Raw genomic sequence first — 26,235 nt, forward strand, 5'->3', positions numbered from 1 at the left:
CGCGAAAATCCCAATGCGCAAACGTTGAAGATGCTGAAATTGGTACTTCCGGAAAGATGGTTGTTGATTTTTTTTGGACGAGAGCAAAATGATTTGTAACGGTTTTAGGAAGCCGCGAACCCTTCTTTAACCCTCAAAATGGGCAAATTGAAATGTTTTGAGATAATTATGTCGGAAAACAAGACAGTTTTCCATCCTGGCGAAAAGGTTGTCGGGAAAGTTGTGGTCGAGTTAAAAGGAGATATGAAGATGAGATCTTTGCGAATTTTTATGCGAGGTGTCGCCAAAGTGCACTGGACTGAGAGCCGGAGTACAGGCAGTCGGCTTGGCTCCTACACGGAGCATTATAATGCAGAAGTAGAATACTTTTTCAAAAGACAGGTGCTTTTCGGTGGAGGTAGGTTATATCATTATCACGTCTGCAACCAGTTGATAATGTACATGTAACCATTAAACTTTGTTGTTTACCTGTCATACTGATATCACTTCTGCTAATGTAGGCCTTAATTATGAGAGATCTGTTATATCTTGGTAAGGTTCAAGATTCACTGATCATGAGTTGAAGCACAAAATGCTTATATAGTCTAGTAATATTATCAAAATCCATGAACGAAAAGTTGCAATTTCTTCATAGTATACATGCACTAAGGGGCAGGCTCATTACTGTACATGTACTAAGGGCCAGACTCATTTCATTATGATGGAGTGCAATTTACATTACCCATGTTAAAGTTGAAACAATTTAAAAATTATCATTATTAAAAGTGATCGAAGTACATTCAGTTGAATAATGAATACAACATTGTATTGGACCTTGCATGTACTTAATGTATCAAATTACATCTAGGTGGAGTACAGGGTCTTTAATCATAAGTTTAAAGATATTTTAATACATGTGTTCAAATAAGTACACTACATTTATATGTAACAGGAGATGAGAAAATGTAGCGGCCAGACTGGGATTCGAACCCAGGACCCTCCGAACACTAGCTATAGCCGTAGCTATAGCCGGATGCTCTACTGACTGAGCTAACTGGTCACTGATGATTGACCTTGCAGTTCAATCCTGCTACACTCCTCCCTCCTTTCTCGAAGTCTTCGCCCTCGAACACATACGAGACCCTTCCAAACACCACCACCGTGGGTTATTTAGTTGGGTGCCAATTTTGTTACAGGAAAGGAGAAAATGACCGTCCCCAAAACCTTTTTAAGTGTAGAAAATGAAAAGAACTCCACTTTTTTTCTGAAAGTCAATTCCATTTACATATGGGGACCTTATAGCTGGCCCATTTGATCTGAGAAGGACTACCCAGTGCAAACCCTACCAATCATACTTATATTGAGTTTTCATTAGTTTAACAAGTTTTTTTAATCCATATGCTCATTTTCAATGGAGCTCAGAAAACTTTCCAGAAGTTTATTAAATCCATAAAAAGCTAATTATTGGTAGCTATTTATGGTATAGTATGAATTAACAAATAATATTTGGTGGTTTTAGGCATTTGTACAAAATTACAGTACACCAGTACAGATAAACCTGTCTATAAAGACCACCTGTTGAAGGGACAATGGTCTGTATAGCCAAGTGGTCTTTATACACAGGTTGAAATGTGTTGAAATCTATCATTTGGTGCTCAAAGAGAGTGGACTTTAATTACCTAACACTGAAACAGGTTGTCTTTATACAGATGTTGTCGCTAAAAAAGGCAGGTTCGACTATAGGTATTTATCACATAATCTGTGTGATATCCAGTGATTTCGCCTGTGTAATATTTTTGCATATGTCACTAGCTATATAGTGTAATATGACCTGGAGCGATGTTCATTGGCTTGAAATTCATTTTGACGTCAGACAGAAACAATAAAATGATGTCAGGAAAAATGACGTGACGTCAGGATTACGAGGACGGTGGGACGAAATGGCGGCCTCTGCATGGATTTTCAGAATACATTTTGACATGAAATATTTTGTTATACATGTATAGGTATTTGTAGATATGTTATTAAAAGTATCTTAAATTTGTGTTCATTTCATGTAAGATCCTGTATATATATAACACTTTACTACCGGTATATTATGTATTTAGTTGCATTACTGCAGTCTCCCATATGGTAAATATTTCCTTGACAAGCTTAAGTGAAAACTTCATTCTGTTTTCTTTGCTGCAGAGGTGTCAGAAGGCAGGGACACACTATTAGAAGGTCGCCATGAATTTAACTTCAACTTTGAACTGCCAATGGGGTAAGTTACGCATGTTTATATTACTTACAAAAAAATCTTACTGTTTTTATCGTTAGGTTTTTTAAGGGCTTATGATTTTAAGGCCATACTAAATAGACAAATCACAACCTTCTGATTTCATTTTTTACCATTGAATGTAGTCAGCGCAAGTATAATCACTGATTTTTCTTGTTTTGTGGTGAATGTGTTTATTGTGACTGTTTTACAGAGGGATTTCCACCTCTTTTGAGGGTAAACATGGAAGCATTAGATACTGGCTCAAGGCTGAGATGGATAAACCTTGGTCGTTCAATCACAAAACAAAGAAAGCCTTCACTGTTATCAGTCCCATAGACATCAATAAACCAGAGTATCAGGTATGTGGCTTTAGTCTGTCGTTAATTCATTAGAGCATAATTATTTTCACTTATTTTTACAGATTTATGTTTAGATAATTATCTCCCCTTAGTTTGACAAAATTTTGTTTAGAGAATTATCTCCCCTTCTTTGATAGACTTGTGATTAGAGCATTACCCCCTTAATATTTTTTGGACATGTGGTCAGAACATTCTCCCCTTTTAAGTTTTCAGATGTGTTTTGAGCATTATCTCCCCTTCTTTGGTAGACATGTGTTCAGAACATTATCTCCCCTTCCTTGGTAGACATGTGTTCAGAGCATTATCTCCCCTTCTTTGGTAGACTAGACATGTGTTCAGAGCATTATCTCCCCTTCTTTGGTAGACATGTTCAGAGCATTATCTCCCCTTCTTTGGTAGACATGTGTTCAGAGTATTATTTCTCCTATTTTTGCAGATTGGTTTGATCATGACCTCTTTAAATTTTTCAGACATGTGTTCAGAGCAGTGCAGAAACAACCTTATGTTGTTGGTTGTGTACATCGGGGCCAATTTCCATTACTGCCAGGTCAGATCGCCGTGGCTACTGTGCTGGTATGTACTCATCAACCAAAGCAAATTATCAAACAAAAAGTTGGACTTCTACGTGTTTGATGTTGTATTTGTTATAAAAAAACCAGATGCAAAATGTCTAAGTAATCAAGATGTTTTGTCTTGTATTAGAATTTGTCAAATTGTTTCTAATGGAATTGAACATGAAAAAGTCTTTGGCAAATTTCCTCCATACAATTATTAAGCTAGCCTATCTCTTTAAAAACCACTAGATTCTTTCCTTTATGAAAAATGAGTAATGCCACATTTTGCTATATGTTTGTCAATATTTGACGAGCACCCAGCTGACATTTCCTTTTAGAATACAGGAAGACAAGAGAGGTGACACAATCAATATGGTCAGGGATTACTGACAAAATACTGGAAACCACTTTATTTTGTGAGATACAACTTACATAATTTTTTGAAAGAGCTCGAGCATGAATTTCATATTCTTATGTTTGAATTTCCAGGAGAATCCATAGCAGTGTCTGCTGAGTTTGATAACCATTCGTCAAGGACAGTAATACCTTACGCTACTCTCTACCAAACCCAGGCCTTCTTTGCTAGCGGCAAAACAAGAGTCAGGAGAACCAAATTTACTGTCCTCACAGGTACATACTGTCATGGGTACCAAACGCAGACCTTCTTTCTTGATGCATTTGTGGTAGATAACCTTTAATAGATCCTTTTTGGTTGGCTGATAGAGTGAGTTGAGCCTTTACGTCGTATTGATGTATTGGAGATATTCGTTATTAATGACATTATTTTTTTCTGATTAAAATGACTTACTTCAATTGGCCTAGAAATTATAGTAATACAATTTTATTTACTAGGTATATGGTACTGTAAAAATCTGTTTAGGTTTACCTGTAACCTTGGTGTTGAGGGAGCAGAGTTTAGGTACTGGTAATGAAACTGCCCCTTATAGACTAGACCAGGCCTAAACAATCTTAAATTTAGACTTAGCCAATCACAGATGGCGTTAGCCAATCACAGATGGTGTTACAAGAAATTACCTCATTTTTGATTAGCTAAGCAAACACTTAAGTCTGAGACTGTTTCCTGGTCCTGGAGCCTGGTGTCCTATAATGGTAATGTGTTGTAGGTTTACCTGTTGCTCCTGGAACCCGAGGGAACTGGGAATCCCAGCTGCTCAAGATCCCAGCAGTATCTCCATCCATCATGAACTGTTGTGTTATGAAAGTAGATTATTACATCAAAGTAAGTAAACACTAAGTAATACAGATTAGTTATATTGCAGCTAAAATGATGCTTCAGCTAAAGTTAAGATTAGCTTAAATACAAGATAGAGGTCTTTTTTAGATATTTGATATCTATCATATCTGCAAAACATAGGTATCATGACCATTCCTGATTTAGAATTGCAAGTTGATATACATATATGGTGATTGAATAGGGAATTCTAGAATAAAGATCATACTGAATTTTGCAATTACCTCATTATTTCAGTAAGTTTAACATCTGATATCTGTTCACAGTGTGTTATCTATAGGATCAGCAGGACCCATCGTTAGTGTTTTATTGATCTAAATTCTAAATATTAATTCAGGTGATCAATATTCTGTTATTAGTCTAAAGGACATACACAATAGAGCAGGGTCCTGTGTTTTCAATAATACAAGATGGCAGAAAAAGATTTCATAAAATTGCATACATCTGGCATTTAGAGGAATTATTTTTCTCAGATTACTCTTTTGAGCCCACCATCATCAGATGGTGGGCTATTCAAATCGCAATTTGTCCATGGTCTATGGTCTGTCCTTCTGTCCTGCCGTTCCTCCGTCCGTTAGCGCCTTAGTTGTGCAAATTGCATTTTGGGACCAATCGGTCAACAAGATGGCCATCAGGCAGCCATCTTGAATTTTGATAGTTAAAATTTGTTATCACTATTTCTCAGATAGCACAGAAAAGATTATTCTCAAATTTTATATGTAGGCTCTCCCATGGCCCTTGATATGCATATTGCATTTTGGGACCGATCGGTCGACAAGATGGCCACGAGGCAGCCATCTTGGATTTTAGAATTTGTTAACGCTATTTCTAAGAAAGTACTTAAGGAATCTGTCTCAAATTTCATATGTAGGTTACCCTAGGGCCATAGTTGTGCATATTGCGTTTTGGGACCGATCAGTCAAAAAGATGCAAGGCAGCTATCTTGGATTTTGATAGTTAAAGTTTGTTATCGCTATTTCTCAGAAAGCAATGAATGGATCATTCTCAAATTTCATATCTAGGTTCCCTAGGGTCCTAGTTATGCATATTGCAATCTGGATACGATTGAACAACAAGATGGCCGCCAAGGAGCCATCTTGGATTTTGATAGTTGAAGTTTGTTACTACTATTTCTCAGAAAGTACTGAAGCGATCTGTCTCAAATTTTATATGTACAGTCGGGACTGTCTAATCGACCCCCAGTATTTAGCGAATCCCTGTCTTATGTGACCTTACTCGAGACCCCCAAACTTAGTTTACTATATAATGGGTCTGTTTTCAGCAACTCCCTGTCTTACGTGACAAGCGACCATGTTTGTACAACCCACAAATTATAAAAGTTTGTCTTGAGCGACTTTTCATTCACCTGAGGCCTTAATTAGGATCGAGAGAGAGGTGTGAACAACGAACTAAACATTGACCATTGACAAGCGTACATTCAGGTGTAACCAGTTTTGATGGATCATGAAAGATCGTTTTACTCACAACATTTGGCTTTTAAATAGACAATGCTAGGCATCATCCAGATATTTCTCCTTAATAAACAATGGTAAACATTGACAATAAATAACAGGACATGTTAAATAAATCGGAATGTTTTATTTTGCCTACCGTGTCTCCTATGGCTTGGCTTGGGTTAGTCTCTATTCATTTTGTATATGGCATTCACGACCAAACATAATTTCATTCCTTGATATGAGTAAACAGTCATTTCAACTGCCATCCTCAAGTTAGCAACCCAATATTTCCTTCAAACATTTTTCATAACACCAGACAGTCTTGTAAAAACAAATTCACGACTTGGGCTTCTGTAGTGACCGCCATTTGGTAGCAGTGAACAGTAGATTTCAAAAATTCAGCAAAATAAAGCCCAGGCTTTAAAATATTACCAATAGAATCTACAAAAGTAATAGGTTTTTTTTATCACCCGCCAACTTCGTTGGCGGGGATATACATATGGGTTCCGTCCGTCCGTCCGTCCGTCTGTCCGTCCATCCGTACGAATGGTTTCCGGAGCATAACTCTAAAACCAGTAGAAATATTTCCACGAAACTTCATACACACATTTTGTCTTATGGTCTAGTAGTGCCTTTTGCTATTTTAAGGTTTTCACTATTTGTACTTTTTTCTGTAACCATGGAAACATTGCTGAAAATGGCAGATTTTTGTGCAAGAATCGTTTCCGGAGCACAACTCTAAAACCAGCAGAGATATTTCCATGAAACATCATAGACACAATGTTCTTATGGTCTAGTAGTGCCTTTTGCTATTTTTAGGTTTTCATTTTTTGCACTTTTTCCATAACCATGGAAACATTGCTGAAAATATCATATTTTTGTACCAGGTTTGTTTCCGCAGCATAACTGGAAAACCAGTTGAGATATATGCACGGAACTCCATAGATACATTAGTCTTATGGTCTAGTTGTGCCTTTTGCTATTTTTAGGTTTTCACTTTTTGTACTTTTTTCTGTAACCATGGAAACATTGCTGAAAATGGCAGATTTTTGCATAAGAATCGTTTCCGGAGCACAACTCTAAAACCAGCAGAGATATTTCCATGAAACTTCATAGATACATTATTCTTATGGTCTAGTAGTGCCTTTTGCTATTTTTAGGTTTTCACTTTTCGTGCTTTTTTCTGTAACCATAGAAACATTGCTGAAAATATCATATTTTTGTAGCAGGTTCATTTCCGGAGCATAACTCTAAAACCAGCAGAGATATTTCCACGAAACTTCATAGACACATTCTTTTTATGGTCTAGTTGTACCTTTTGCTATTTTTAGGTTTTCATTTTTTGCACTTTTTCCGTTACCATGGAAACATTGCTGAAAATATCATGGTAAATGGTAAATGTTACTTTGCAAAACTCCACCCATCTTTGTGTATATAGTCTAATATAAATGTCAAGGCTGTATACCTGATTCAACAATTGCAGCCCCGGTCTTCTTGAATTATACACCATCTTTCTTTAGCTCAACTTCCTTTTTCCTGGTTTTTTTCATACACATAAGTCTCCACAATCAAACTTACTTCAGCTTTGATATCTCCATTGGCGGGGGATCTGAATGACTATGTCCTTGTTAAATTTACACAACATCTGCAATTGTTTTGCAGTGGTCATTTTAGTACAAGTTTCTTGGTTTTAAGCTTGAAAAAAACATGATATAAAATAATTTTTTTAATTGCAAAAAATAGATTTCAACCAAAAATTACAACCCCTCCAGATAGAACAAAGTTTAAAACCAAACAACAATGTATGTCTACTTGTAATTTATTACTAAATGATTTTTGAATTTGAAAAAAAAATTATTATTTTCCAGGCGTTTTTTTTTATTGTTATTATTATTTTTTTTATTTATTACAAGCTAACCGATACTTACATCATATATATCATTGGCTTCTTAGGTAAAATATGTGTTTTCGTTTAAATATCACATACAGTGTATATAACAATAATGACCAAAAAAAGCTAACCAAATTTTATAACATATATATGTATAACTCCTTTTTCACAAAAAATAATACCGGCAGCCACTTGAAACGTCATGATATACACGTGCATATCAAAAGGTCTCCAATACTTTTAAATGACATACGTATCAAACTACTAGTAAACGTTTCTGTCATAATTTGCATGCCCCTGTGTTTTGGCTGATGCGACCAAGATTGCATTCTACGGTCTAGGAATAGCAGTGGAAACTGCTTGTTTTACACATGTTCATCGAAATATAACTGTCGAAAACAGATATATCTAGATTTAATATCCCATGAAAAGTTACATAATATTAAAACCACGATCCAGAGCATCATGGGTAGCGATAGGCCAAGGATATGCAAATTATTTAGTCTAGATGAAATAAATGATTATTCTAATTACTGGTTTATGTAAATAATGAATGTACGTGCAATATTTCCAACTTTTTTTATTTTGCTATAATTAATATTGATGCTGCTATCGTTTGTGCGATGAGATGAGATAAGGAGGTTTTGCCGAGTCATCTCAGTTTTCCCTGTCGACACCAAAGTAAAACTTGTATTGTAAGACAGTGACCGTGTATTCTGTTTATCCTGCAACTTTTTCATTATACATACAGAAGATCGTATTCAAAACGAAGGCAAATTGCCTGTTATTTACACGATTTCTCTCAAAGCGAAACGCTTCTTTGATGATCAAGAAAAGATGCATTCACTAAACCGAATAAGTGTATACTCCTTTTTCCTACCGTGGGAAATATGTAAGCGACGTCATTCCGATGATTGTGACGTCACCGTTTGGCGGGGCTGACTGCCGTTTCATTCTCTCCTACTAAAAATGACGTCACTGGAATGTTCGGAATGAAGTCATCAAATTTAGAAATTGAAACAAACGAAAGAAATTATCGAGTTTTGTGTCTGACTTATGTCGATAATAGAGCTGAAAATGCATTGTTTCTTGATATTGTTCCGCTTCTTTTGTGGACTTTAAATTCGTAAAATGAACTTAACCCGCGAAGGGCGTCAGAACGCTTGTTTTCAACGGGAATAAACACCCTAGTGATAAAGACCTTCCAAGAATGGCAACAGTGAATATTTGCTTCAGGGAAATAGGGACACAAAAAGAGGATTTCCTCCAAAAGTAAGATCGTAACACTACATTAATTTTGCTGGAACACTTAAAAAATCGTTCTGATTTCAGAACAATTGGAATTATGAAGATATCTCTTACAGTATTTTTAGGTCATCTGACCCGAAGGGTCAGGATGACCTATAGTCATCATGTTTCGTCCGTCGTCGTGCGCCGTGCGCCGTGCGCCGTGCGCCGTCAGCCGTGCGTTAACTTTTCACATTTTGAACTTCTTCTCAAGTTCTACCAGTACGATTAGGCTGAAACTTGCGTGAAATGATCCTGACATGGTCCCGACAAAGTGTTGTTATTTTTCGGGTCGATCCGAAATCCAAGATGGCCGCCACAGCCGCCATCTTGAAAACACATTTTGAACTTCTTCTCAAGTTCTACCGGTGCGATTTGGCTGAAACTTGCGTGAAATGATCCTGACATGGTCCCGACAAAGTGTTGTTATTTTTCGGGTCGATCCGAAATCCAAGATGGCCGCCACAGCCGCCATCTTGAAAACACATTTTGAAGTTCTTCTCAAGTTCTACCAGTGCGATTAGGCTGAAACTTGCGTGAAATGATCCTGACATGGTCCCGACAAAGTGTTGTTATTTTTTGGGTCGATCCGAAATCCAAGATGGCCGCCACAGCCGCCATCTTGAAAAACACATTTTGAACTTCTTCTCAAGTTCTACCGGTGCGATTTGGCTGAAACTTGCGTGAAATGATCCTGACATGGTCCCGACAAAGTGTTGTTATTTTTCGGGTCGATCCGAAATCCAAGATGGCCGCCACAGCCGCCATCTTGAAAACACATTTTGAACTTCTTCTCAAGTTCTACCAGTGCGATTAGGCTGAAACTTGCGTGAAATGATCCTGACATGGTCCCGACAAAGTGTTGTTATTTTTTGGGTCGATCCGAAATCCAAGATGGCCACCACAGCCGCCATCTTGAAAACACATTTTGAACTTCTTCTCAAGTTCTACCGGTGCGATTTGGCTGAAACTTGCGTGAAATGATCCTGACATGGTCCCGACAAAGTGTTGTTATTTTTCGGGTCGATCCGAAATCCAAGATGGCTGCCACAGCCGCCATCTTGAAAACACATTTTGAACTTCTTCTCAAGTTCTGTCGGTGCGATTTGGCTGAAACTTGCATGAAATGATCCTGACATGGTCCCGACAAAGTGTTGTTATTTTTTGGGTCGATCCGAAATCAAAGATGGCCGCCACAGCCGCCATCTTGAAAACACATTTTGAACTTCTTCTCAAGTTCTACCGGTGCGATTTAGCTGAAACTTGGGTGAAATGATCCTGACATGGTCCCGACAAAGTGTTGTTATTTTTTGGGTCAATCTAAAATTCAAGATGGCCACCACAGCCGCCATCTTGAAAACACATTTTGAACTTCTTCTCAAGTTCTACCGGTTCGATTAGGCTGAAACTTGCGTGAAATGATCCTGACATGGTCCCGACAAAGTGTTGTTATTTTTCAGGTCGATCCGAAATCCAAGATGGCTGCCACATCCGCCATCTTGAAAACACATTTTGAAGTTCTTCTCAAGTTCTACCGGTGCGATTTGGCTGAAACTTGCATGAAATGATCCTGACATGGTCCCGACAAAGTGTTGTTATTTTTTGGGTCGATCTAAAATTCAAGATGGCCTCCACAGCCTCCATCTTGAAAATACATTTTGGGATTAATTTTGCGAAAAAATTATACGACACTCGTGTTGGTTTATGATGCGGGCGCATTCAAAATCGGCCGAGCCAACAACCTTAAGGCCCTTGGGCCTCTTGTTTGAAATAAAATTTGTTGAAAGAAATTGAAAATGATCCTGACATGGTCCTGAAAAAGTGACACCATATATAATTAATTTTACTATTGCCAAGGTAGTCAGATGACCGTTAAGGCCCTTTGGGCCTCTTGTTATTATTATTATTATATATAATATAAGTTAATTATTTTTTGGTTTATTGATTTATTTATCATGAAGAATATATTTAAAGGCAATTAAAGACAGATTTTCTAACAGTGATTTAGTGGATGAACTTGGACTGTCTTCAGTGACTCCCCGTCTTCGGTGACTTATTTGTAACGGTCCCTTGAAAAGTCACATAAGACAGTCTTAACTGTAGTATGTTTAAAAAAGTTAAAAAAGCAGAGAAAATATTCATCTTTCCATTGTCAGACATAGATCATTCTCTGATGGAGGCGAAGATCCCTCTGGGATTTCTTGTTAAAAACACTTAATATCTACAAATTTTTGCGTAATGTTGTGAGTTTTAGCTTGAAATAGTGAATATTTGTATAAAAATTAGAGGGGTTATTTGTATCGCAGCTACATTATTTGGGAATCAGTATATGTATCAAAAACTTATAACAGTTGTGATTAAATCTGATCAAACTTATCAGAGTGATCTTTGTGTTTTCTAACCACAGGTCGCCTTACACATACCCGGGGCTTACAACTTGACCATGCATTTACCCATTGTCATCGGAACAGTTCCATTTAGACGTGGAACATTCAGATTTCCAGAGCCACACTTTTTTAGAGAGAACCAAAGACATTTTGATTGTGTGGAATATCTACCCATACCACCCCCGTATCGGGAGACCATCACCCCACCTCCACCATTTGATGGTAAGTATTGTGTGGAATATCTACCCATACCACCCCAGTATCGAGAGACCATCACCCCACCTCCACCATTTGATGGTAAGTATTGTGTTGAATATCTACCCATACCAACCTGTATCGAGAGGCCATCACTCCACATCCACCATTTGATGGTAAGTATTGTGTTGAATATCTACCCATACCAACCTGTATCGAGAGGCCATCACTCCACATCCACCGTTTGATGGTAAGTAATGTGTGGACATACTACTTCTGTATCGAGAGACCATCACCCCACGGGTAAATATTGTGTGGACATACTACTTCTGTATCGAGAGACCATCACCCCACAGGTAAATATTGTGTGGACATACTACTTCTATATCAAGTGACCATCACCCCATCCTCCACCATTTGATTGTAAGTATTGTGTGGAATAACTACCCATACCAGCTCTGTATCGAGAGACCATCACCCTACGTCCACCATTTGATGGTAAGTATTGTGTTGAATATCTACCCATACCACCTCTGTATGGAGAGGCCATCACCCTACCTCCACCATTTGATGGTAAGTATTGTGTGGAATAACTACCCATACCAGCTCTGTATCGAGAGACCATCACCCTACGTCCACCATTTGATGGTAAGTATTGTGTGGAATAACTACCCATACCACCTCTGTATGGAGAGGCCATCACCCTACGTCCACCATTTGATGGTAAGTATTGTGTGGAATAACTACCCATACCACCTCTGTATAGAGAGACCATCATCCCCACATCCACCATTTGGTGGTAAGAATTGTGTTGAATATCTACCCATACCAGCTCTGTATCGAGAGACAATCACCCCACCTCCACCATTTGATGGTAAGAATTGTGTTGAATATCTACCCATACCAGCTCTGTATAGAGAGACCATCACTTCCACATCCACCATTTGGTGGTAAGAATTGTGTTGAATATCTACCCATACCAGCTTTGTATAGAGAGACCATCACCCCACCTCCACCATTTGATGGTAAGTATTGTGTGGAATATCTACCCATACCAGCTCTGTATAGAGAGACCATCACTTCCACATCCACCATTTGGTGGTAAGAATTGTGTTGAATATCTACCCATACCAGCTCTGTATAGAGAGACCATCACTTCCACATCCACCATTTGGTGGTAAGAATTGTGTTGAATATCTACCCATACCAGCTCTGTATAGAGAGACCATCACTTCCACATCCACCATTTGATGGTAATTATTGTGTGGAATATCTACCCATACCAGCTCTGTATCGAGAGACAATCACCCCACCTCCACCATTTGATGGTAAGTATTGTGTGGAATATCTACCCATACCACCTCTATATCGAGAGACAATCACCCCATCTCCACCATTTGATGGTAAGAATTGTGTTGAATATCTACCCATACCAGCTCTGTATCGAGAGGCCATCACCCCACCCACCATTGATGGAAGTATGTGTGGAATATCTCCACCCCTGATCGGAGAACACCCCTCCACCATTTGATGGTAAGTATTGTGTGGAATATCTACCCATACCACCTCTGTATCGAGAGACAATCACCCCACCTCCACCATTTGATGGTAAGTATTGTGTTGAATATCTACCCATATCACTTCTATATCGAGAGACAATCACCCCACCTCCACCATTTGATGGTAAGAATTGTGTTGAATATCTACCCATACCACTCTCTATATAGAGAGACCATCACCCCACCTCCACCATTTGATGGTAAGAATTGTGTTGAATATCTACCCATACCAGCTCTGTATAGAGAGACCATCACCCCACCTCCACCATTTGATGGTAAGAATTGTGTTGAATATCTACCCATACCAGCTCTGTATAGAGAGACCATCACCCCACCTCCACCATTTGATGGTAAGAATTGTGTTGAATATCTACCCATACCAGCTCTGTATAGAGAGACCATCACCCCACCTCCACCATTTGATGGTAAGAATTGTGTTGAATATCTACCCATACCAGCTCTGTATAGAGAGACCATCACCCCACCTCCACCATTTGATGGTAAGTATTGTGTGGAATATCTACCCATACCAGCTCTGTATCGAGAGACCATCACCCCACCTCCACCATTTGATGGTAAGTATTGTGTTGAATATCTACCCATACCAGCTCTGTATCGAGAGACCATCACCCCACCTCCACCATTTGATGGTAAGAATTGTGTTGAATATCTACCCATACCAGCTCTGTATAGAGAGACCATCACCCCCACATCCACCATTTGGTGGTAAGAATTGTGTTGAATATCTACCCATACCAGCTCTGTATCGAGAGACCATCACCCCACCTCCACCATTTGATGGTAAGAATTGTGTTGAATATCTACCCATACCAGCTCTGTATAGAGAGACCATCACCCCCACATCCACCATTTGGTGGTAAGAATTGTGTTGAATATCTACCCATACCAGCTCTGTATCGAGAGACCATCACCCCACATCCACCATTTGATGGTAAGAATTGTGTTGAATATCTACCCATACCAGCTCTGTATCGAGAGACCATCACCCCACATCCACCATTTGATGGTAAGTATTGTGTTGAATATCTACCCATACCAGCTCTGTATCGAGAGACCATCACACCACATCCACCATTTGATGGTAAGAATTGTGTTGAATATCTACCCATACCAGCTCTGTATGAGAGACCATCACCCCATCCACATTTGATGGTAAGATGTTGATTCTCCATCTCTGTTAGAGAGACCATCACCCCCACATCCACCATTTGGTGTAAGAATTGTGTTGAATATCTACCCATACCAGCTCTGTAAGAGACCATCACCCCACCTCCACCATTTGATGGTAAGTACCAGTATTGTGTGGAATAACTACCCATACCAGCTCTGTATCGAGAGACCATCACCCCCACATCCACCATTTGGTGGTAAGAATTGTGTGGAATATCTACCCATACCAGCTCTGTATCGAGAGACCATCACCCCCCTCCACCAATTGATGGTAAGTATTGTGTGGAATATCTACCCATACCAGCTCTGTATCGAGAGACCATCACCCCCCTCCACCAATTGATGGTAAGTATTGTGTGGAATATCTACCCATTACCAGCTCTGTATAGAGAGACCATCACCCCCCCTCCACCAATTGATGGTAAGTATTGTATGGAATAACTACCCATACCACCTCTGTATCGAGAGACCATCACCCCACCTCCACCATTTGATGGTAAGTATTGTGTGGAATATCTACCCATACCAGCTCTGTATAGAGAGACCATCACCCCCCCCCCCCCCTCCACCAATTGATGGTAAGTATTGTGTGGAATATCTACCCATACCAACTCTGTATCGAGAGACCATCACCCCCCTCCACCAATTGATGGTAAGTATTGTGTGGAATATCTACCCATACCACCCCAGTATCGAGAGACCATCACCCCACCTCCACCATTTGATGGTAAGTATTGTGTTGAATATCTACCCATACCAACCTGTATCGAGAGGCCATCACCCCACCTCCACCATTTGATGGTAATTGAATTACAGATCCCAGGGGTTACAATCACTTCATACACCCCTGCAAAATTGAAAGGCTTTGTGTGCAACCACAGCTGAGAAGGTAGTTTGATGTACATCAAAAAATTGAACAACAGTACACTGTGGTTGACTGTGTGGCTTTGAAGTTTGAAGTTTCTCTCTAACAAGTCTCTGCAGGCCTGTGATTGGTTAATTTTTTTTCCAGAACTACCTACAATTTTGCTATGAAATATTTCAGGGGAAGATATAATGACAGTGATAGTAACAGTAGTAAGAGTAATGAAGATGAAAGTTAATACGCCACTGTCTTAATAAAGAAATTGATAATATCATTCTTATTTCAGCAATCATGACTTGATCAGTCTTTTACGATACAAAACTTCTGTACTCTGGGATTGGGAAGTGTCTGCCATCTGATATGATCCTAATGGTATATGTAATGCCTTTAGTTAGAATATGCTATTAGAGATTTTTGAATACTTAACTGTTTCCGTTTGTGAAGAAAGAGCATTGAAATGAGAATTGAGAATTTTGTCATATTTTCCTCCAGACCCGCCAACGTACCATGAGAGTGTAGGTGGCGCTGTCAATATCTGGGATGATGAAGACGATGACCCCAGGTACAATATGGGCGACTTGACCTACACACCTATGTACACCTACGTTTACAACTATAGACCTCCACCAGCCTATTCTGAGGTAAGCTATTCTCTCACCTGTATTAATCAGTCATCTAGCGCTGTCAGGGTTTGTATAATAATATTTAGTACCTAGTATGTAAATATGGATTTCATCACTATCATAAAACATCTCAAAAACAATGAACATAAAAATGTTGTCACCATAAAAGTTGTTAAAACAAAACATAACAGAATGATGAGAATCACCATTCAGTGAAAACTGATTTCGTTTGAGTAGGCAGAAGTCTGCTGCAATCTAAGATAACTTTTGAAACGTTGTCGCCTACAGATAGGAAAACCATCATTGATACCATCATATTAATAACTGATTCAAATGGTCAATGGAAACTTAATATTTACGATTTAATAGTCTCTAAATTGGATTTTGGCCACAATCTTTGTCTATTTACCTTAAGTTACTATATAATAATCTTTAAAAGTTTTGGGTAAAGAAAAAAGAATTTAATTTAACAATATTTTTACCAACAGAGATCATTTTTGGATATATTAAAATGTAACTTGTCTAAACTTGATGTCTTCTGGAACAGCATATTTGGTCGGTATAGACAGATTTCCAGATTATACAAGTTTTAAGTATAAATTAAGAAGGAAAATGTCATATAGTTACGCTTGAATCCAAACTACACAGAGCTGGTTTTGACAAGTAATACTGTATTTTAGCATTGTCACATTCTTTAAAGGTAGGTTTCGCTCAACCAAATAAATATTTATTTTTTAAAATCCGATAAATGGAAGAAAAGGTGAAAAAACATATTAAAATTACCTCAATTTAATTTCTTTATGCGTATGAGATTGAACAAATGTGTCTTGAATACAAAATTGAAGGAAATCCTTGATTTATTACGATCGTCAGGCTGACAGGATTTATGCAAATGAAGCTGCAATGGATTGTGTTGTCGAAGTTTCGCGTATGCGCATTGTTACGCAGTAAAAGTAAACAAAATGGCTGAACGAATGCGTGTGAGAAAAAAACATGTACATGTGTATCAGAATCGGCATCAAGGAGTAGGAAACTAGAATGGAATCTGTAGCATCCTAGGATATCTCTAGAGAACGAAACTCAGAGATGACATGTAGCAATAGAAGAAAGAGAAGCCACATCTCAAGTGGAACTTGCCCGGATTCTGTTGGGTTGTGTTGCACGTAGTGAGTTAAATTTCAACACATATGCCAGCGCACATACAGCGACAGACTAACTTCATATATGTTTGGTGTACTAAGCTAGCGAGTGTATGTCAGTAACTTGAAGTGTTATAGATTATATGACATGTAGGGTAAAAACAATCCATCATACCTCGATTTGTTGTTGTTGTTTTTTATTTGCTAAACATGCCATGGCAAGACTGTCACTTCTGTCTAACATTTTGTTGCACGCTTCCGTTTGTTGATGCGGCCTCGATTTGGAAAAAAATATGTCATGTTCAATGTAAAGCTTTACTTTGCTCTATTTTAAGGGGTGTATTTTCCTGGTCAAGCTAGGCAACTGACCACCCATATTGTTCGCTGTATGCATTGAAAATGATCTGAAGATTATATCTATGAACACTCGTAAACTTTATATTTCATTGGGCGAAACCTACCTTTAAATGATATTGTCAGAAAGCACTCGGGATTGTGATAAGTTTGTTATGGTTGTCTGCAGGAGGATCCTAATCCAGTTCAGATCTGTGAAGTTCCCACTACAAGATCAGCAGGAGAAGATGTATGATAATGACTTACCTGTGTCATGGTTGGTTATATATTTAACTAATGTGGATAGATGTTTGTCGCTTGGGACTGAAATATCCAACCTACAAGCATCATGCTCAGTCGTCGGAACGGTTGGTCATATTGTGGCCTTTCGCATTGCTTACAGGTGGAACCACTCTATATTGATGATGTACCTCAACTCATCTGGTTCGGGTGGTAACACAGGAGATTTACAAAAAGGGAGGTAATCCTTGATTTGCAAATAATGGATGGTAACTCTGAAGATGGTGATCTCATTACCAGCAGCTGGCCTACTGTATAAGGCTGTCATTGAGTTTAGTATATATTGTAAGGAAATTGTTATTTTTGAGTGTAGATATGAAAGTAGATAGCATTTGCATGGATCATTTGTACAGTGAAAAAAAATCAGCTTTTTTTCATAAATTTTGATTTTTGGTTTTATTAACTTTCTGCAACATGCATAATGATATAATTCTTCCAACACATTTTTACCAAAATTATTTATTTTTGTTTCATAAATCACCTATTTGTTTGGAAGTACTTAAGTTTTAAGAATTTTTTAAAATGAATGAAATGTTTCAGATGAATAAGGGTTGGAGTTGTATGCCTTTTTATTTTGGATTGAAAATGTTTCATATATTTTGTTAGCAAGTTTAATGTGTGTCTGTTAGAAATGAAAAGTAAAATTTCCCTATCAAACAGTTTTGTTGTAATTGAAATTATACTTTATTAATGTAATGTATTGTTTAGTTGCATGAACTATTTAATAGTAATCATAAAAAATACCATATCTACCAAAGAAAATGGCAAAGTGAGATATATCACAATTGATTGTAATCACATTCATTCATTAGGAATTTGTTATTTGGCCAACACACCTTCAAGTCAGCTGATTTAATGTTTGATTTTAGAACTTGGTAGGCAGATAATTCCAATTTGACTGGAATAGATGCTTGATGATATGATGCTAAGCTTTACTTAACGATTATCGGATTAAACATAAAATTAACTCCTTTACCCCCTGAGGAAACATTTGGGCTCTTCTACTTCAAAGAAAGGAATAGTTCATTTGAAATTTCAGGGGTGAATGAGTTAATATTTGCTGGTGCTATATTAGATATCAGTTGTTCTCAAAAGTGACTTTTAGTCATGTGCATATTATTTATTGTGTATTGTTTTGTTTATATATAATCATGTTATTATGATATTTAATATTGTAGTGTTGGTCGGTGAATGTATAATAACAATTCAGGACATTTCACATTGTATGATCCATTCAACAAAAATGTATTGAAAACAAAAAATTTGTGATTCAATGATTTTCATTTTATGTTTGAAGAATATATACGTGTCCACTGTCTGCATTTAAGAGGTGTCACCTGTACACGTATATAGAGTACTTTTATATATAACATTGGGGATTTCTCACAGTTGTCTTTATGGACAGGAGTCTGCTATACAAAGGTGTTTGTTATTACAGGTTTGACTGTATTACAGTTGAATGTACCAAATTCTAAGACAATTGGACATAGAAAGTGTGGATCTATTTTCAATGAAAATTGTAAATGTTCAAAGTCCTCCATTGTCAAAACTAATGATAAGGGGAGCTAATTACAATTCCTGGAAAATCATGTATATGGATATTTAGTTCTGTTATAACTGATTCATGATCAAATGGATTAATTTTGTGTCAGATTTCATGAATTGTTGATTTTTTATTGAGAAAGAAAATGGTAGAACCGGTGTAGTTTACTCATGCAATGACATAGTTTTTACAACATATTTAAAAAATAAAGGCACATTTTGCTAGACTTTATTTCCTGAAAGACTTGCATTGAGAACATGTATTCATTTCATCCGTGATCTTTTTTTAATAAATTAAAACTTTGTCTGATTCTTTTTCAGATAACATTTTAAAGTAGAGGTTTATTAACATAGTTAAAGATGCTCCATCGCTGACCGAGCATAAATAGTACTCATCATTTGAACAATAACTGATGTTTAATTATGTACGTATGTGTTAGGTGTATAATTAAACCATATATACATACATACAAAATAATTAATTTTGCTTTTACTGGTTGTGCAATCACTACATCATTCTATACAGGGATTAGTGTCATAGAGCTTTTTCGGGACGCAATTAATTATTTTTGATCTTGAAGTTTCATCTTGTCTGCTCCTGTATTTGATGGCGAAAAAATTCCAATCGTCAGCGGTAGAGTATCTTTAAATTCTTGTTAATCAAAGCTAATCTGAGGTACATTGTGTTTGTTTTATATTATCAAATAAAAATTTTGAAATTTTTTAATATTGTGAAATATTGAGCATTAATGCTAGGCAGATAACAAACATAAAGAGAAATTTATTTAAAACAAAAATAACTTGTAATTACTGTATAATATTGGGAATAACTGATCATTTTTGAATGGAAATACATAATTAAATGTTATTTCCATGAAGCCTAGCCCAGGCATATTTTTGTACATTTGTTTGTAAGATTTTGTGTGTCCTCATGATCACCTTGATTTTATCAATGTATACAGTTTATTTTTGTCAATAATTTTGTTTTGTTAAGCATTATTTTTAAAATCCTTTTGTGTAAATAGAATTTGGTGTCAATAATATAGCTTGCTGTAATTCTGATTGCCAAAATCCTACACACTTGGAAAGAAATCTCATTTTCTCTGTATATATCATCTTGAACCATGCTGGGCACATTGCCATTAAATGGTTAGATGCAGCTCAAAAAAACGTTGAAAGATTGATTTAATACTTATTGAATAATAATTAAAATAACATTCATTTAATAAATTGTGAAATTTAATTGACCCATAAACTCACACTATTACTGTTTTATTTTACAAATTAGAAGCATGAAGAAGGGAAATTATTTGATCCAGCATAGTATTGGAAAGTACATTTGCCGTTATTTTTATCATGATTGCATTTGAAGAATTTTGTTATGAAATTATATGAAGCGAAACTTAATGGAGGCCCAAACATATTTTTCTGGATGTCATGATGGAGCTTTTCATCAAATTTTCGATTTTTTCTCTGAAAAATCATTGTACCATTGTTTTTGATTTATATTTATTTGTAACTTTGCAAGTTTTTTTTACATTATTTTGACTTATTATTTAGCAATTTAATTAATATGTTAAACCAACAAGGTGCTTTGATTATTACGTCCATTTTTCCTGTTTTTATTATTTATTTTTACATTTTATCACATTTTATTGACATACTTATCAACCATATTAGCATCACTATAAATATTTGGAATTCCATTTTGTTTTTATTTGATTTCAAATGTCTAACTTATAATTATCTTTGTATTTTTTTTTCATGAATTATTGTGACCAAGTCAACGTTATTGATTGGGAGAAAAACACCTCATTAATATTCATGTTTTACTCAGTTCTCATTATACCCCCCATTGCCGTCATTTCAAATTCTTTTTTATTTAATTTTGATGCAGAACTTTTAAAGGTTATGAATAACATAACACAGGTACAGTATAGTAATTGTACAGTAATTGGAAAAGTTCATGTTATTATTTATCAAATCTTAACAAAAATGGCATGCTGTAGACCTAACATATTTTTGTGTCCACTGAAAGGTGCATACTGATATTTTGCAGACAATTAGAAATCAAAATAAAGTTACCACATAAAAGTCAACTACAGCCATTTGACTCTTAATCATGAAATTAACTTTCTGTTAGAATAGTGGAGTTGACAGTTATAATTGATACAATTTATCAATTTTATCTTTTGTTGTCTTGACTTTAAACAGCAAATGTTTGTTTATTTACATTTTTGTTACTCTCTATTTTGTTTTTCTTTCATTTCCTTCTCTCTTTTAAATTTCCCATCCAAATTACCCAATCTGATGAATACTTTATTTCTCTATTCCCAGAATCCATATGCAGGATCCTATGACAGATATGACATTGTTTCCTTAGCTACAGGCTCTATGGAAACAGATAGATTTGTAGATATGACATTCGTTTCCCTAGCTACAGGCTCTATGGAAACGGATAGATTTATAGATATGACATTTGTTTCCCTAGATACAGGCTTTGGAAACAGAATGGATTTGTAGAATCTGGTATGTCATTTGTTTTGTTAGCTACAAGCTCATTGGAAACGGATAAATTTGTCCATAGATTTGTCAAAATCAGTCCACACTGAACAGTCAAATGTATCTTTAATTTACTGTAAATTGTGTGGATCAGATAGTACATGAAGCCTGAGGTCATTATTTAAAATTCTATAAGGGTGATATAACACCATAAGTACCAAAACCAAGGTCCTTAATTGTTATATTAGATATGTTGTTTCTTTAACAGATGTCATAAACAATCTCTAATGTGTATATTAATTACAATAAAAGCATTCATCAAAGAACACCACCCTGAAGAATGCAGCGTTTGGGCAATGAACTTTGCAAATGAATATTAATTTGATGTTTCTAAAAATGGAAACACCAGTCAATATGCTATATATTGAACGTCACATGACCATGTATTAGCCAACGAAAATAGTGGAAATTAGAGCATGTCTAATATATAACAGTAATTGATGTTAAATAATATATAACAGTAATTGATGTTAAATAATATATAACAGTAATTGATGTTAAATAATCAACTATGTGAAGGTTATAAATTTTTGGTTTAATTATGTTTGCATTGCCGAAATTTACAGTGGTTATGACAAATTAGTGACACATAGAATTGAACAAATTCTGTGGTAATCTTTGAAAAAATCATATTACTTGGTGTTTTGATATTAGTAAATTTGGCAAAAGGATAAAAATAAACCATTAGAAAGAGAAGCTAGACATAATGGACACTACAAGAATATTGATTATTTGAAACCAGATTCCTGTCTTATACAAACGAAAATCACCATTTGTGACTATGCTTACATGTATAACTTCTAGGATTTGAAAGTTGTGTTTTTTTTTCACCAAAAACTAAGTTTTATTATTTATCGATGTATTGTCTGCAATCAAGCTAATATATATTAAAATGTATTGTAACTGTTTTCCTAGCAAGGTAATCTCTTCAAAAAATATTTATTATATTATTTTGTTCTTTTAAAAATGTGCAATAGATTTTAATATATTTACTTGTAATTCAAATTCAGTTTTGTTCCACTGGTTTTTATTGTTGCTTTTAAAGTACATGCTTGTACCAAATGTCACGTGCCAAAGTTTGTTATTTTGTATGCTTGAGCTTCTGTTGTATTTTTTTTCGCTCATTTGTTTGAAGAAAACAATTGTTACATTGTGATAGCAGAGTAGTTTTAGATAGGAAAAGGAAATATAAAGAAATCTTATAAACCTTTTTTCGAACTGTGTGGTAAGACATTTTATTATAATAGTTCTTCAAGGTATCAGTTTGATATTATTTTATACAATTATTAAAAGGCCCTGTATGAAACTTGTAAATTATAATTTGATTCAAATCAGATTTGTATTTAAGTGTTGTCTCAATAAGCTCCATTAAGTTATTGTTGTTTTATTGTCTTTCAGAATTTCATGATAAAAACAAATCTGTTCTTATGAAAAAGTACAGAAATGGTGCAATGGATTTTCAACAAAACATTTCTATTTTTGAATGGATGAAAAAAATCAAAGAAAAAGGCCATATGAGGAAAAATTAATTCTCTTTGATTTCGAATTTTTTTTTTTGCATCATTTGCCTGATATGTCATGCTTGAATTACAGTTCTGAAATCATGCAATGTACAGAATTTTTTAGAACATCATCAGAAATAAGTCCTTACATAAAGATCAAAATCTTTTTTACACTACTGAATCTCATAATTTAATTCATATATTAAAGCTGACAATACAAGTTAAAAAGCATGCCATTTGAAAAAAATAAATTGATCAGAAGAAACGTGTTTTATGAATCGTTTCTGAGAACCCTCCTGGTTATAACAGTGCCATATCCTAGAAAGTGAATAGCCATTTTATTTACTTCTATATAGGGGTGGTGTTTGTATTTAAATACTAAATCTAAAGAGACAAAAGGAATGTCCCAAACAATTCTTGAAATTCTTATTTTTTCAAAAGACCAGCTGAATTCTTTTTAACTTACATTATCAGTTTTAACGATAAAAAAATCAATCACAGATAATCTGAAGTTCTTAAATATGTTAGTGAGAATTTATAAACTGCCATAATTTATATATACGACTACATTATCACCTTCATATTCTCACTGTTTATCTCCCCACATCAGGATGATCCGCATGTTTTAGCTTGGTATGTATATTTTTGGGTATATGTTTGTATGGATATTTAATACATGTTCCGTGGCAAGTTAGATGAATGGCCGTTATATATTTATTGTTGCTCTTCATTATCTCTGGCTATCATCTGGTACTGATCATCTTTCAGCATTTAAGTACTTAATACAATATAGCTGGCAATTTTTGCGGGGATATTTTCGTGATTCTCACGTTAATTGGTCCATGAGAATTTATTATCGAAATAATAAGATATTTAAAAACTACTTGCACCCTTTTAGTCAAGTCGTGAATTTTAACTAAAATTTTCTTGTTCAAACCATCATGGGGGAAAAATCATATCAATGTCAGATCTGTTTAATCTATTTCTACATTAATTCATCTTAAGCCATAAGCAGTGTTCCTAAGACCATATGATATCCAGAGCCTATGGAAAGCTTCACAGAGCAGCCAGTAGCTAGAATTACACTGTACTAAAACAAAGCCAAATATGTATTATGTTGATTAGTGCTTGTGTCTACTTGTTGTTTAGTGGTATGGATGCTTCTTTTTGGAAACGAGTGTTAATTATTATACGGTATATAATTTATTTGATGAAAAGGACCGACAAATCAAACACTTCTCACTATATCATTCAATAACTATACAGACTATTGTCAATCTTTAATCCTCGACAATCATCAAACGACGGCGGTACTTGGGTATCTTGGGTTTTAATATTTTCGAACGACTAGACGACACTGTTGAACAGAGGCTTGACCATTCTTATACTAAAACCAAAACATCCGACCTGTTAGATAAACGTATTATTGTTCAAATTATCTATGACTAAAATTCAGTGGTACTCTCTTTCACACGAAACTTAAACCAAGGACTACTTATGGCCATCTAATACTAAAACTACAACACTAACCTACCAAAAAAGGCATCCATGACTTATTGATATATGGTTATGACTAAACCACAATCATAAGCCGATGATTCTATTAAAACAGAAAATGGAATATCTAAGCATATATACCCTCATGATCAACTTCGCTAGCTAAGTTTTGAATAAGATATCGTACTGAATACGTTTGGCTAGCGAAGTTGATGTACCTTTGAATTCCATTTAAAGCACAATCATGGAATATATTCTTTAATTTTTTCAATTAATGTTGGACATAGATGCGCTATTTTAACAACATACTTAGATGATTCTAATCTTTTTTTCTTAGGCATACATTTTACAATGTTTTCAAACAGACAACTGCAAAATCTTTGACTACAAACTCTTTGAATCACTTACTAGAATCTTGACGACTCTCTTCCTTATCTGATGATCTTTGATCCCTTTCTCTAACAGCTTACCGTAGACCTGGTAGGACGCATTTTAATTTCGACTTAATTGACAAGTGCAAATGATGGATTTGATTTGACGATTTTTATACCCGACTATTATTTTAACTGACAAGTTGGACTGATGAAGTTGATGTGACGATTTTTTACCCGAACATTATTCTAACTGAAAAGTTGGGCTGATGAAGTTGATGTGACGATTTTTATACCCGACTATTATTTTAACTGACAAGTTGGACTGACGGAGTTGATGTGGCGATTTTTATACCCGACTATTATTTTAATTTACAAGTTAGACTGTTGAAATTGATGTAACCATTTTTATACCGTGACTATTTTTTTGTTTTAACGTTGAATTGGTTGATACGAATGACTACATATATAACACAGTAACTTGAGTTCAATGTCGTTATGTGATATAATTATAGATTCTGTCATTATATATATATAGATATTGAATTGTCTGGAAAAAAACTAAATATAAAAAATACAAATGGCGAAATAAAATTCAATGGCCTTAACTCCCTGTTTCATTGTTATTTCTTCGTCGAATTCACCATTTTAAGATTTGAAAAATGTCGTTAAATTGTGATTACTGGTTAGCCTAATCACCATGTGAGCAACTGGACCCGGGATTTTTGTCAAGCGAGGGGAGTTTTATTTTGTTCGAATGTCGCATATCAATATACATGTACAATACACGAAAGACAGTAATAAGAGTATTGGTATATTGCCATTGTTGACTTATGGGACACTAGCTATAGCGTATAGTTGCTTTTACACGCGGGCGATTAAATTTCGCTGTATTCGGGTTCGAATTATTTCCCGCAAAGTAAATACAAGCGAATCAAATAGGAATGACAAATTGGCAATGTGTGCAAACAGCTCTGCCCGAAAATGATTTCTCTGGATGGAATAAATGAGTTACACTAAAGTAAATGCGTGCAACACAAATTACTTTTGAACTTTATAATATAAAGTATGTTTTCCAATTTCAATTTCAACATTTTATTTAAATAATGAATTGTAATGGGATTGAACAA

General features: G+C 35.7%; 1 protein-coding gene across 1 annotated transcript; it reads left to right on the top strand.

The window, feature by feature from the left end:
* Positions 1–25,713, top strand: LOC138333568 (arrestin domain-containing protein 3-like). The gene is made up of 9 exons (XM_069282025.1): positions 1–397; positions 2,170–2,242; positions 2,451–2,598; positions 3,069–3,171; positions 3,642–3,782; positions 4,277–4,392; positions 11,447–11,648; positions 15,729–15,877; positions 17,522–25,713. The coding sequence occupies exons 1-9, from the start codon at positions 139–141 to the stop codon at positions 17,585–17,587; spliced, it is 1,257 nt and encodes a 418-aa protein (XP_069138126.1). The 5' UTR covers positions 1–138; the 3' UTR covers positions 17,588–25,713.
* The last annotated feature ends 522 nt before the right edge of the window (positions 25,714–26,235 follow it).

This window comes from Argopecten irradians, chromosome 10, assembly GCF_041381155.1.
Source record: "Argopecten irradians isolate NY chromosome 10, Ai_NY, whole genome shotgun sequence".
In the NCBI taxonomy this organism is placed as follows: domain Eukaryota; kingdom Metazoa; phylum Mollusca; class Bivalvia; order Pectinida; family Pectinidae; genus Argopecten; species Argopecten irradians.

What these genes read in the sequence shown, in the direction of transcription:
- LOC138333568 (XM_069282025.1), top strand. Translation starts at nt 139, where the DNA reads ATGGGCAAATTGAAATGTTTTGAGATAATTATGTCGGAAAACAAGACA. An exon ending in AACTTTGAACTGCCAATGGG is followed by an intron (nt 2,243 to 2,450) that starts GTAAGTTACGCA and finishes ACTGTTTTACAG; the next exon opens with AGGGATTTCCACCTCTTTTG. An exon ending in TCAATAAACCAGAGTATCAG is followed by an intron (nt 2,599 to 3,068) that starts GTATGTGGCTTT and finishes TAAATTTTTCAG; the next exon opens with ACATGTGTTCAGAGCAGTGC.